The sequence below is a fragment of the Sus scrofa genome, chromosome 16, assembly GCF_000003025.6.
Source record: "Sus scrofa isolate TJ Tabasco breed Duroc chromosome 16, Sscrofa11.1, whole genome shotgun sequence".
NCBI classification, from domain to species: domain Eukaryota; kingdom Metazoa; phylum Chordata; class Mammalia; order Artiodactyla; family Suidae; genus Sus; species Sus scrofa.
In genome coordinates, this window is record NC_010458.4 from 32,182,795 (window position 1) to 32,195,828 (window position 13,034).

Sequence of the window (13,034 nt, forward strand, 5' to 3'; positions counted from 1 at the left end):
CCTTCCTTCCCTGGAGAGTCACCACCCGCTAGCAATGCCCAGACTTTCCCTCTTCATTCAGCTTTTCTTGCCAGTCCTACCCTTAAGTGCTCCAAAGTTACAAGATGATCAGGAGCTCTCATGGGCCATTTGAGGATTGTGTTGAGCTAGGTTTTTTTTTTTTTTAATTGAAGTATAGTTGATTTACAGTTGTCTTAGTTTCAGGTGTACAGCATAATGATTCAGTTATATATATTCTTCTCCAGATTCTTTTTCCGAATAGGTTATTACAAAATACTGAGTGGAGTTCCCTGTGCTATGCAGTAAGGTCCTTGTTATTATCTATTTTATATGTAGTAATGTGCATATATTAATCCCAAACTCCCAATTTATTGCTCCTTCCCCCCTTCCCCTTTGATGCTCAACAGTACTAATTATTAGAGAAATGCAAATCAAAACTACAAGGAGGTATTATCTCACTCTGGTCAGAATGGCTATCATCAAAAAGTTTACAAATAATAAATGCTAGAGGAAGTATAGGGAAAAATAAACCCTCTTACACTGTTGGTGAGAATGTAAATTGGTACAGCCACCATGAAGAATGTATGGAGGTTCCTTAAAAAACTAAAAATAGAGCTACCATATGATCCTGAGATGCCATTCTTGGGCATTTATCTAGAGAAAACCATAGTTCAAAAAGATATATGCAACCCATTGTTCATTGCCACACCATTTACATTAGCCAAGACATGGAAGCATCCTAAATGTCCATTAACAGAAGGTTGGATAAGAAGATGTGGTATGTATATGCGATGGGATATTACTCAGAGATAAAAAAAGAATGAAATAATATATTTGCAGCAACATGGATAGGCCTAGAGAATATCATACTAAGTGAAGTAAGTCAGAGAAAGGCAAATATATAACTATATGTGGAATCAAAAAAAAGGGTGGTGAACTTATATACAAAGCAGAAATAGAACCACAAACATAGAAGACAAACTTATGGGTTATTATTTTTTATTTTTACGAATCTAACCAACTGAATAGCACGCTAGTCACCGTAAGTCTATGTTTTGACCTCTGAAGACCAAAGTTGACTTATATCTCTGCCACTAACACAACCTGACCTTGGACAAATCACTTAACCCCTCTGAGCTCCAGTTTCCAACACACGGAAAAGAGAGTAATGACTGCTATCCTGCCTAACCTCTGCAATTTATATGAAGATGTTTGTAAGCAGAAAACAGTACACAACTACAGGTTATGTACTTTCTTTCTTTCTCTCATTTAGTTGTCTTACACATCATATTCTATCCTGGAGAAAGAAATTGCATAAAGTGTTCTCTTTTACAAGAGCTATCCTTCAATACCAACCCTCTCATCATCCTCTTCAGTTTTAAGCCCTTAGATATATAGCTCATATAACCATATTTGAAGGGGAGCAAGCCTTTCCATTTCTTTTCTACCTAAATGTATGTGTTTTAGCTGAAGTCCTTATGCAGCTTTATCTAGCCGTGGCCATGATTTCTCTCCTTATTACAACATTCCCTCTACTCCCAGCATCCTCCTGGCCACGGCCACTGTGGAGGAGCCCCCTCCCCAAATTGCTTCTCAGAAGTGGAACTACATAGACTCATAGTGGCCTCTCTTCTGAATCCATCTCCATGTCACCTTCTACCAGCTCTTCCCAGTTTTAGAGTTGATATAAAACTTGAATTAATGTGAATTCTTTGAGAGTCCTGAGGAAATGTAGGCAAATTTCTCTGTCATCCTAAGTTTCCTTCTCCTCATCTGCCCCGTGATGGTAATAATGGTATTTGTAGGCTTGTTGGCAAATTAAATGAGATGGAGCACATGAGGCATAACACATAGTAAGCATACTATGTAGTTGTTAATACTATTAAAAGAAAAATTCTTTTTGACTGGCACATGTGAAATCAGAACACTTGACATCTGATTATTTTCTACATTTTATTTTCCATCATTTTCACCCCATGTTACTCATAAAGGCACCTCAGTCTCTTTGCTCCTTTTGTGTGTTTTTTTTTTTTCACTTTGATCGAGAATAAGTATGATTTTGTTTTACTTCTGGTACATAAAGTTCCAAGACAACCTAATATTACAACGTGAACATTGAACTAAAAGTTATGAGACATTGCTTTTACTGTTTATGCACTCCTTTAAATCAAAAGAACAAGATGTAAACTATTTTTTATGTCATCTCCTGTGCTTCAGGCTCCTTGGTGCCTTAAAAAACATGAAAGAGGCTGATTTACGATCACTTTGGGAAAATTGCCTGTGGAATTCTAAGGACAGGAAATGAAAAAAAAAAAAAAAGTGCAGCACACACCCCCGGACATTCCACACAACATGTAGAACAAACAAACAGGCCCCCAAAAGGAAACCCAAAGCTCTTGATCTTCTGTTGAGGAGCACCCTGAATGGCCTTTGGGAGCGCATATACCAAAGGTGATGACTGCTAGAAAAAGACCCTGATTTAAGATAATCCTTTCCCCCCTTATATCTGAAGGATGGTGAGTAGTCTTAATTTAGGTAAATTCTGTTACCTTCATCAGCAATATGAAGAGGGTACCATATCACAGACCTATACTTCTCAGAACTTAACAGGAGTCTGATTTTTTGGGAAACTTGTTGGGATGTAGATACTGATTCAGAAACTCGGGGGCGGGGGGGTGGGCTGAGATTCTGGGTCCCTCACAAGCCCCAGATGATGCAGTTGCTGCTGGTCTGCAGGCCACATTTGGTTTTCAGGCACCTTCTTCAACAAAATCATTAGTGGTGGTTTTCTGATCCTTGTCTATAGGACAGTGTTTTTCAGCTTAGGGTGATTTTGGCCCCAAGGGAGATTGGCAGTGTCTGAAGACATTTTTGATCCTCACATCTCAGTGAGGACTACTGACATCATGTGGCTAGGGGCCAGGGATGCTACCAAACACCCTGTAATGCACAGGGTAGCCCCTCAAAGAATATGCTGACCCCAGATGTCACTTGTACCAAAGTTGAGAAATCCTGTTGTAGAAATACTATTTTGTGTATCATATCAAAAATAATCTGTTGAAAGTATTTTTAAAAAACTGTGAAGAAGAGTGGGAACATGTGCTATTTAGTTTAGAGAGTGAGCAGTGTTTAAAACTGTCTTCAAATATATGAAAGGCCATTATGAAGAAGATGGTAACCAGCTGTTCACCATCATCCTTGAAGAATGAACAGGAAATGTACATAAATGGACCTGTGCTACCCATCCATTTTTCTGCATCTCCCACGTCAGCCAGGCAAATCTTTCTATGGTCTTCCATATTTGTTCTGCCCTGTATCTTATCACTTGCAGAGATGTTCCCAAATTCTTGGGCCATGTTTTTTTCTCACTGCCAAGTTCAATCTCTTCTTCTGCTTAATACTCTAACTTAAAAATATCCATCTCCATAAAGTCTTCCTTAACTAAGATGAAATAGTTGCCAGTTCACTTCCACCTACAACTGGCACACTTTCTCCTTCATGTTTTATCTTTCATTCTACGAATGTGTTATTGCCCATTTGTACACAAGGAGCTGTGCTAGATTTTGAGAAGGGATAAGGGCAAGGGGTAAAAGAGGCTCTACCTTTAAGAATTTTCCAATCTAGGGCAGAAAAAAAAATCTCACACAGGGAACCTCAATGTAGATAGTATTTAATAATTGTTTCTATGAGAGATTTTTTTTTTAATGAAGTAAGAGGGTTTAGTAGTTAAAAGATTATTTCCAGGTGGGGAGGTCAGTGTAAGACTTTATTCATAGGTATACATAAGTATCTTTTTGTGAAGACTAATGTTCTCTAGGTTGTGTACAATTTTGTGTATCAAACATTTAATATTGTTACCAAAATTTGAAGGTTATGAATTAGAGCATGTGATGAGTTAGAGCCTGAATTTAGACTATACCCATGGAAGACTTTACAGTGGATAGGGAAAGAAAATGTTTCTGTCTACAGGAAGCTGTATGTCATGGTTTCAGCAAAGGAGAGTGAATTAAATCACTTTTGAACATACCTTACAATACTGTGTGATTTTATAAGGGTGTACTCTTTGGGAAGGATTGTTCATTACATCTAGGAGGTGAATACTTTGAAACTTCACAAGTATACTATGGAATATGGAACCATCCATTTGAGAGAATGTGACACCATCCAGAACCTTTCAAGACAGAGCCTCACCTATAAAAGATTTCCATGACCTGAATTACAAAGAAATTGAAGAGATTTAACCCTCATTGAATATCTAGTATGTGCCAGGCATTGTGTAAACTCTTTAGACCTATCATCTAATTTATTTTTTTTTTCAAAATATACTCTAAAAATTTTTAATTTTTTTAAAATTTTATGGGAGTATAGTTGACTTATAATGTCATGTTCATTTCAGGTATATCATTGAATTTCATCTCAGTAGCACCCTGTCAGGTTATTACCAACAACGCTATACGGTGACTTTAGTGCATAAGTTTAAGCTTCCACTCACTGCTTGATTCAGAGGGGGAAGCAGAGCAAATCTCAAGCCTTCCTAGAAAGCCCTCTCTGGATGGAGACAGTCACCTTGCCTTCCCTTTCGAAGCAGCAAGGAGAAAGCTTCATCCTTTGAAGCTTTAATTGGTGATGCTTGTATCCTCTTTGGTCAAAACGGGCAAGTGAAGCTGTTTACATTTCATTAGTGGCCCTGGTTGGCTGTAGGGATCACTACTGAAAAACTGTGTGCAACTGCATTAGTCATATGTGAGCATGAGTTTCTGCCAGCTCCTTCCCACACATTCCGAAACTTTTAGTTCTGGGAATGGTACAGATACTAAATTACTACGGGATTTAGCTTGAATGTTAATACTTATGTTCTTTAAAGTCATTATGTTGATTTCCAGTCAGTCATACAGTTAATATTGCAGACCTTCCTTGTAGTTCTCATTCTTTGAGCATCATTGCTCTTTTTAATAAGCGCCCAGCTTTGAATTGTAACCTCAAGAATGCCTTCGTAATTCAAAACATGAGGGAATCCTAGTTAACCCTGTGTAACTGGACTTTGTTTTCCCTCTTAAAGTTCTTCTAGGCTTCTGCCTATCATTCAATGTGGATGTGAAAAACTCAATGACTTTCAGTGGCCCGGTGGAGGACATGTTTGGATATACTGTTCAACAATATGAAAATGAAGAAGGAAAATGGTAAGTCAGTGGGTTTTGTTGTTGCTGTTATTTAATTTCCTTACAAGGTAATGGAAAGTATTATCTGGCTACAGTTTGTTTTATGAATGACACTTAGAATGAAAGATTGATGGTAGAAAATGCAGTCTAATCACTTGGTAATGGAAATTGACAAAGGAAAAAAGGAAAAATTCCTTGGCAATATTCAAAGATGTGGTTAGTGATTTCTGTTGAAACCTGGGGTGATCTCAAGGAGGGTCCTTATCCAAAATAGTCATTGTTCTATAATTATGTTATTCTGGCAAGAGTTCTTTAACTGTCCTCATTTTAGTATAGCTGAAATTCAGGAGAGATTCAGAGCCAGATGACATGCTGTCTTGAGAGGATTAATATCACTTCCAAAATATAATATTGGGCTTTACTGACCTAATGAGTTTGGTCTATTACTTATAACGAACCTTATGGAATTTCTGTTATACAATTTTAAACCCTTTAATGTTGATTAAGTTCAATTTACAATTTTTAAAGCATATTTAGCTTTTGAAAGTCATACAAAATTAATTTTAGAGCTCTTTTGCTTTATGTGTAACATAATTTTTAGTGAGTCCTTTTTTTTTTTTGGTCTTTTTTGCCATTTCTTGGGCTGCTCCCGTGGCATACGGAGGTTCCCAGGCTAGGGGTCGAATCGGAGCTATAGTCACCAGCCTACGCCAGAGCCACAGCAATGCGGGACCCGAGCTGCGTCTGCAGCCTACACCACAGCTCACAGCAACGCCAGATCCTTAACCCACTGAGCAAGGCCAGGGATCGAACCCGCAACCACATGGTTCTTAGTCAGATTCGCTAACCACTGAGCCACGACAGGAACTCCAATGTGAGTCCTTTTTTAAATTGGACCTTGTAGAAAAAAAGAACAGGACTTAAACTTTGCTTCAGTTTAGTAACTTAAACTAAACAAGCTCACTTTTCTAGTAACTACAATGCTATAAACAAAAAGGGATTTATATCTACTTGGAAGACAGTCATCTATCACTCTTCTATATTTCACAAATGAAAAGATAGGGCTTTTTGATATTTATCTTCTAGATTTGCTTAGTTTGAGGACAATCCTCTAAGTACTATTGAAGTAAGGAACTGAGTTCTCACATTTTCCAAGTGCAGACATTGTATCCTAGGTATGAACTAGAATTTGCAGGTATGTTTACTCCTCTAATATCCTTATAAATATCTCAGATGAGACATCTAATAACAGATTATGAGTTTTTCTATCCTCTGTCCTTCCATTCTATGCTCTAACTTCACCACCTACCTCCTTTTTTAAAAATTAAACACACAAAGTCCTCTCTATGGACACCACTTTTATTCTTTTAGGCATTGTGTATGCAATTCAGGGAGTTCTACTTTTGGAGTGTTACCAAACTCAGGTCTGGCTGCTCAAAAATCAATGCTTGAGAGAGGCAAATATTGGTAGAAAGGAGAGTTGCTTTTAATCAGAATGCTGGCAATCTTGAGAGATGGTAGATTCAGTGTTCCCAACAAACTACCTCTGAAGATTCTGCTGGGCCATGAAAGTTTTTTAAGGGAAAAGGGGATGTAATCTTACTTAATCACTGAGACAGGGGGGTGGTCAGAGTTGTGGCCATCCTTCACTGTGCACAGTTGTGTGCAGGCTTGTCGACGACTCATGATCTGTCTAGAGATGCTATCTTGTTCACATGGTTTGTGAGATTATTGAAGGGGATGCTGGGAAAGAGATCTTGTCATCTGTTAATTACTTAGCCTTCATTTCTACTTCTTCCATCTATGGAAAGAACCAACAGGTTAGGCAAGGTATTGCATGATCAAAAGATTTGAAAGGCATGCTAGGGCTGGAGATGAGAGAGCACAGAGTGCCTGGTTTAAGGCTAGTGACCAGACAAAGGGCCTCCTGCAGAAAGCTCCTTCCTAAAGAGCTCTTTCCTGCCCAAAGCTGCTTACAAGAGAATAGTGGTGAGTAGGCCAACTGGTCAAGCTTATCTTTGTGCATAAGATATAATAAACTGAAACTTGGCCCATGTTTTTCATAAAAAGCTTTACGTTTTCATAAAATACATATTAAAGTCAATTTTGACTAATTACTAATAGTTACATAAATTTTAAAGAGGGATATAATAAATAGCAAACCTTAAAGACTTAAACCACTTATTAAAATTAACTATCTTTGTAAAGAATAGTCAAATACAGCCAGCCCTTTCTATCTGCAGGTTTTGGATCTGCTGATTAAACCAGCTGTGGAACCTGGGGATATGGAGGGCTGACTACACCAGGCCATTTTATGTAAGGGACTTGAGCATCTGCAAAGTCTGTTACCCTCTTGGGGCCCTGGAACCCATCTCCTGCAGATACCGAGGAATGACTATATTATTAGCATATTTTATGAAAGTCTGGTTTTCACTTTCTGATTTGAGGAAAACCCGTAAGTTTCCTTCTTCATCTAGTCCTCTCTGATTTGGGGGCAGTCTGCTATAAGAAGCTCTTAATTATCTGAAGGAATCTTAGTAGAGTAAGAAGGGGTTAATATTTCCTCTCGGAGCCTTAGTGCACTCATTTGATCTCTTCTGTTTACTGTCCCTTATAAGAGCCCACCCTACTGCGAGATTTCCATTGTCTACATTTGCCAGTCCCTCTCTTTCAAGACAACAGAAGGCAAAGAAATGGGAAACGAAGAGATCAGGCCTGAATGGGGCCTTGATGTCATGATGAACTTCCTTCCCATATAACTCTGCTCTTTGAAGAAGAGAAAAAGAGACAGCCAGACCAACATTTGGAAAGAAACAAGAGAGACAGAGTGTGTATCTTAAGAATAAGATTGAAAAAAATATGTTGCTAATGGTCTGTCTGAATGAGTCTATACCAAATTGAACTTTAGGCAGACCATTCAAAATTCTATATATATATGAGTGAGATAATAAGTTATGAGCTTGTTGAGATTAGATACTGTGCCTTGTACATCTTGCTTCATTCACTAAATCCTGCCTGGGTTGGAGGTTTTTCTTCAGTCATAGCATAAATGTGGGCCAATCAAGCAGCAAGCATTTATGTAATACATCCTATGGGCTAGAATCATACCAAAGTCGATGGGAGATATAAGTATAGGACAAATATACAAGCTTATAACCGAGCAGAGGATGTTTATCAAATAATTAATAATAAAGAATAGTGCTTGAGTTCCCGCTGTGGCTCAGTGGTAATGAACTCAACTAGTATCCAAGAGGACATGAGTTCGATCCCTGGCCTCACTCAGTGGGTTAAGAATCAGCATTGCCTCCTGTAGTTGCAGACTCAGCTTGAATTTTGCATTGCTGTGGCCGTGGCATAGGTTCAGAGCTGCAGCTCTGATTCAACCCCTAGCCTAGGAACTTCCATATGCTACAGGTGCAACCCTAAAAAGACAACAACAACAAAAAATAGTGCTGATCAGTGTGGTATAGACCTTTCAATGGGAGTTCAAAGCAGGAGGAGGTGATACTTGATTCTTGAGCTGAATCTTGAAAGAGGACTTGCCTTTTAATAACAAAAGAAGAAATGTCTCTGTAAGCTGGGAACCTACATAAGCAAATCTTGAGAATAGTGAGCAAGAATAGTCTGGAGAATAAGTGAGCATGTCAGAAAACAAATAGGTCTAACATTGGGATGATAGAGGGAAAAGGATGGTGGCAGACCTTAAAAACCAAAGGAGTTTGTACCTAAGTAGAGGGTATTGAGAAACCATTATAGGTTGTTTTATGAAACTTGGTTTAGGAAATTCGCTGTAGGTAGTATTGGAAAAAGGAGTGTATGAAATGGGGGAAACTTACAGTCAAGTAAGAACAGCAATCTGGTTTTGGCCCTGGGCTAGATTAGAGCAAACTGCAATAAAAGACTCATGTATACAAGATAAATTTAGATAAATAATTGTCTTGTGGAAGTTCAGGAATGGCAAATGAAGGTGTAGGAGGAATCACACATATTCCAAAAATTTCTACACTAGATTACTGGGAAGTGGGCAGTTGTTCAGAGAGAAATGTGTAGGAAAGGAAAATCAGTTTTATCAGGAAGGTGATAAGTATGATTTAAAACGTCTTGAGCTCGAGGCAATGTCTAAGTAGTTGGAAACTTCAAAATGGAAAATTGTTAAGAGAGAGAAGTTAATATATAAGAGGAAACGTTTAGAAAGTAAGAACTGGTTTTGCTTCCTGCTTGCAACCCTGTTCATTGCCCAGCATCTGGCACAGGGCCTTAAACATAGTATGTACTCAATGATTATTTGTTGGCTGAATAACTGAATCCAGTTTAACTTCCTCTTCTCATTGATAAAAAACGGACACAAAAAATGAGGTTAACACTGACTCACCCATGACTATTATAAAACAAAAAGAAAACAAACAAAAAACAAATCAGAAGTGTTAGCAAGGATGTGGAGAAAAGGGAACACTTGTAGACTGTTCGTAGGAAGGAAATTGGTACAGCCACTAGGGAAAATAGTATAGAAGCTCCTCAAAAAGTTAAAAATAGAACTATCCATTTCTGGGTAAATATCCAAAGGAACTGAAATCAAGATCTTGAAAAGAAGGAGTTCCCATTGTGGCTCAGCAGGTTAAAGACCTGACATTGTCTCTGTGAGGATGCAGGCTTGATCCCTGGCCTCTCTCAGTGGGTTAAGATCTGGTGTTGTCACAAGCTGTAGTGTTAGGTTGCAGACATGGCTTAGATCTGGTATTTATTTCTATGGTGGTGGCATAGATCTCAGCTGCACTCTGATTCAACCCCTAGCCCAGGAAATTCCATATGCTGTAAGTGTGGCTGTAAAAAGAAAAAAAATCTTGAAAAGATATATCTGCACCTCTATGTTCATGGCAGCATTATTGACAATTGCCAAGATTTGAAAGCAAGCGAAATGTCCATTGACAAATGAATAGATTTTAAAGATTTTTTTTTTTTTTTGGTCTTTTGTCTTTTTGCCGTTTCTTGGGCCACTCCCTCAGCATGTGGAGGCTCCCAGGCTAGGGGTCTAATCAGAGCTGTAGCCGCTGGCCTACGCCAGAGCCATAGCAACGTGAGATCCGAGCCACATCTGCGACCTACACCACAGCTCACGGCAACACCAGATCCTTGACCCACTGAGCAAGGCCAGGGATCGAACCCGCAACCTCATGGTTCCTAGTCGGATTTGTTGATCACTGCGCCACGACAGGAACTCCTAAAGATATGTTACATACATGCATTAGAAGATTACTTTGCCTTAAAAAAAATGAGATAATCTTTCCATTTGAGACAACATGGATGAACCTGGAGGACATTTTGTTAAGCAAGATAAGCCAGATGCGGGGGAAATACTACATGATCCAATTTATATGAAGAAGCTAAAATAGTCTTGGAGAAGCAGAGGATAGAATGGTGGGTACCATGGGCTCAGAGGAGGGAAAAATAAGGAAGCATCAGTCAAAGGGTACAAAGTTTCATTTAGGCAAGATGAATAAGTCCTAGAGTTTTACTGTACAGCATAGTCCCTATAGTTAGCAATACTGTATCTACACTTAAAAATTTGCTAAGAAGGTATCTCTTATGTTAAGTGTTCTTATCACAAAATAATAATAATAGCAGCAACAACAACAACAATACAACAGGGGGGAACTTTTGGAGATGTGGATATGTTTGTGGCATATATTGTGGTGATGGTTTTAAGGCTATATTCTTATCTCCAAACTCATAAAATTTGTATACATTAAATAGGTCAGCTTTATATATGTAATTCATTCTTCAGTAAAGTGATTTTTAAAAATAAATAAAGTTTTTTTTTTTAAGTGCTTCCTCTTGAGACAGAGCAGAAAATAGAACTGAAGTCTCTCCACTCCCATCCTAGTGCTATTTTCCTTATTAGAACTATATTAAGAAGTAAATGTTGATAATGACTATCTCTTCAGTATTAGATTTTATATTTTAATATGTGTGTGAGTATTTGAGAGCTTTTGTATATATTAATGTGAAGGCAGATACTATGATTCTGTTTTGACATTCCATATTTACAGTGATTTTTATGGAAAAGGTGTGAAAAATCAGGGCCTTGTGGACAGTGGAATCTAAAAGTAAGCAGACTACAAAAATCTAAATGTCCAAATCTTTAAGGATGGAGTGGTAGCATCATATCATTCTAAAGAGATCCAGGCACTGATAATGCAAAATCAATTTTAATAATAAGTCTGGATATTCTGTAAGTGTTTATAAAATCAGGTAGGATGCAGACTTACTTTAAGAAATGGACTATGGAATAATGGGCATATTTGGGGGAAAATGGATTTTGTTATTTAATTCTCTCCAGAGATGGGCACTTGTATAAATCATATTTACTGCTCGTGATTTTTTTTTAACCTCGGATTTTTTTTTTAAATCATCCCAACCCATTTATGTCTTGGCTGAGGTTATGCCTAAAGGAGTACTTGCTGGTTCATAACAAGTGCAGTCTGTGTACTTGAAATGCATTACTTACTTTGGAAAGAATAAAAAGTTAACAGAAGAGGCGGCCTATGCCTCCTTTACTTTTCAGAAGTTTCCTACATAGTGCAATTGACTTTATGTCTTTGGCTCAGAAACCACATGTTTTCTCAGTAGCAGAACACATTATACTTCTGATTAAGATCAGCCATTGTTCATCATGATTAGCATGAACTGGAGCATCCAATAATTGCATTGCGGTTCAGAAAAATTCACAAAGGACACAACTGGTTTAATAATTTTGTTTTGAAGAGAGGAAACTCCAATGTGGTCAGCATTGCACAAGCCTTCCAGATTGAGTGCTCCTCAGTGGTATGGCAGGGTCCTGGCCAAACGGGAAAAATGAGGTGTTGGTGTGGGGCTTTCCATTCTCTGCTGTTCCCTCGATTCCTTCTTTCAGCATATGTATGCATCCTATTGAATGCTATGTAAGCATCCATTCTTGGGGGCTTCAGTAACTTCTGTGGGTCTGTCTTTCGAAGTAGATTTTCATGATGCAAATACTTTGCTAGCCATTCCTCAACCCAATATATATCAAAATGTACTGGCTTCATGCATTTTCCCTGAAGGATCCTCCCTGACTTGTGCCAGGTAAGGTTTACTAGTAGGCTCAGGTGATGGATACCCTGTTTCCAATGTACATGTGTTTTAAATTAAGCCTATACAAGCTTGGGGTATAAACACTTTAAAAGTTCTATCAAATTTTCTCTTACAGATTTTAATAGCATATTTATTTTAAATTGTTCATGACACCTTTTGAAGTTGAAATTTCCTCTTTTCCAAACTTGTCGTTTCTTTGGCTCCCCTCCATTCTACCCCTCTGCCTTTCATGCCTGAAAACACAACAGCTAATGGGGCCACTGTATAACTTCAATCTCTAAGATTACCAAACACTTACTCTATTTATTTTTTAATGCCTGGCAGGAGGTACTTGGCACTCTGATAGAGACATTGGCTTGGATATCAAGAAAGAGTTAGGTGAAAAGACTGTTCATGAAATAATGTAAATATGAGATGACGATCTCCAGGAAGCTACCTTTATAGAAGAAAAAAATATAAATATGAAACAAGTCAGAGGCAAATTACCCTTCAAATAAATGTAATAACAGTCATAACGACAGGAATAACTACTATGAATAGCAAATATTTCTTAGTTCATTAAATTTTATTATAATTGGAGCTTTTTCATGGAGAAGAGATGTTTCTCTTACTCTGATAAACTTTGAGTTCATCAAGTGTTCCTCTAATGATCAGTAGTAAGATCTGGAACATTCTTTAATCTTCTTAATCTTCAGGCAAATCATTGCAGTAATGTCATATAAAAAGCAGAAATTTAACATAAATAAAATTTCTTGAGTTAAACTT

The 13,034-nt window shown here is 37.9% G+C and overlaps 1 protein-coding gene across 1 annotated transcript in view; it reads left to right on the forward strand.

Moving 5' to 3' along the window:
• The window catches only part of ITGA1 (integrin subunit alpha 1), a 179,653-nt gene that overhangs the window by 52,530 nt on the left and 114,089 nt on the right, over positions 1-13,034 (forward strand). Inside the window, 1 exon segment of the mRNA XM_021076769.1 lies at positions 5,060-5,180. Coding sequence (XP_020932428.1) covers positions 5,060-5,180 — 121 coding nt within the window.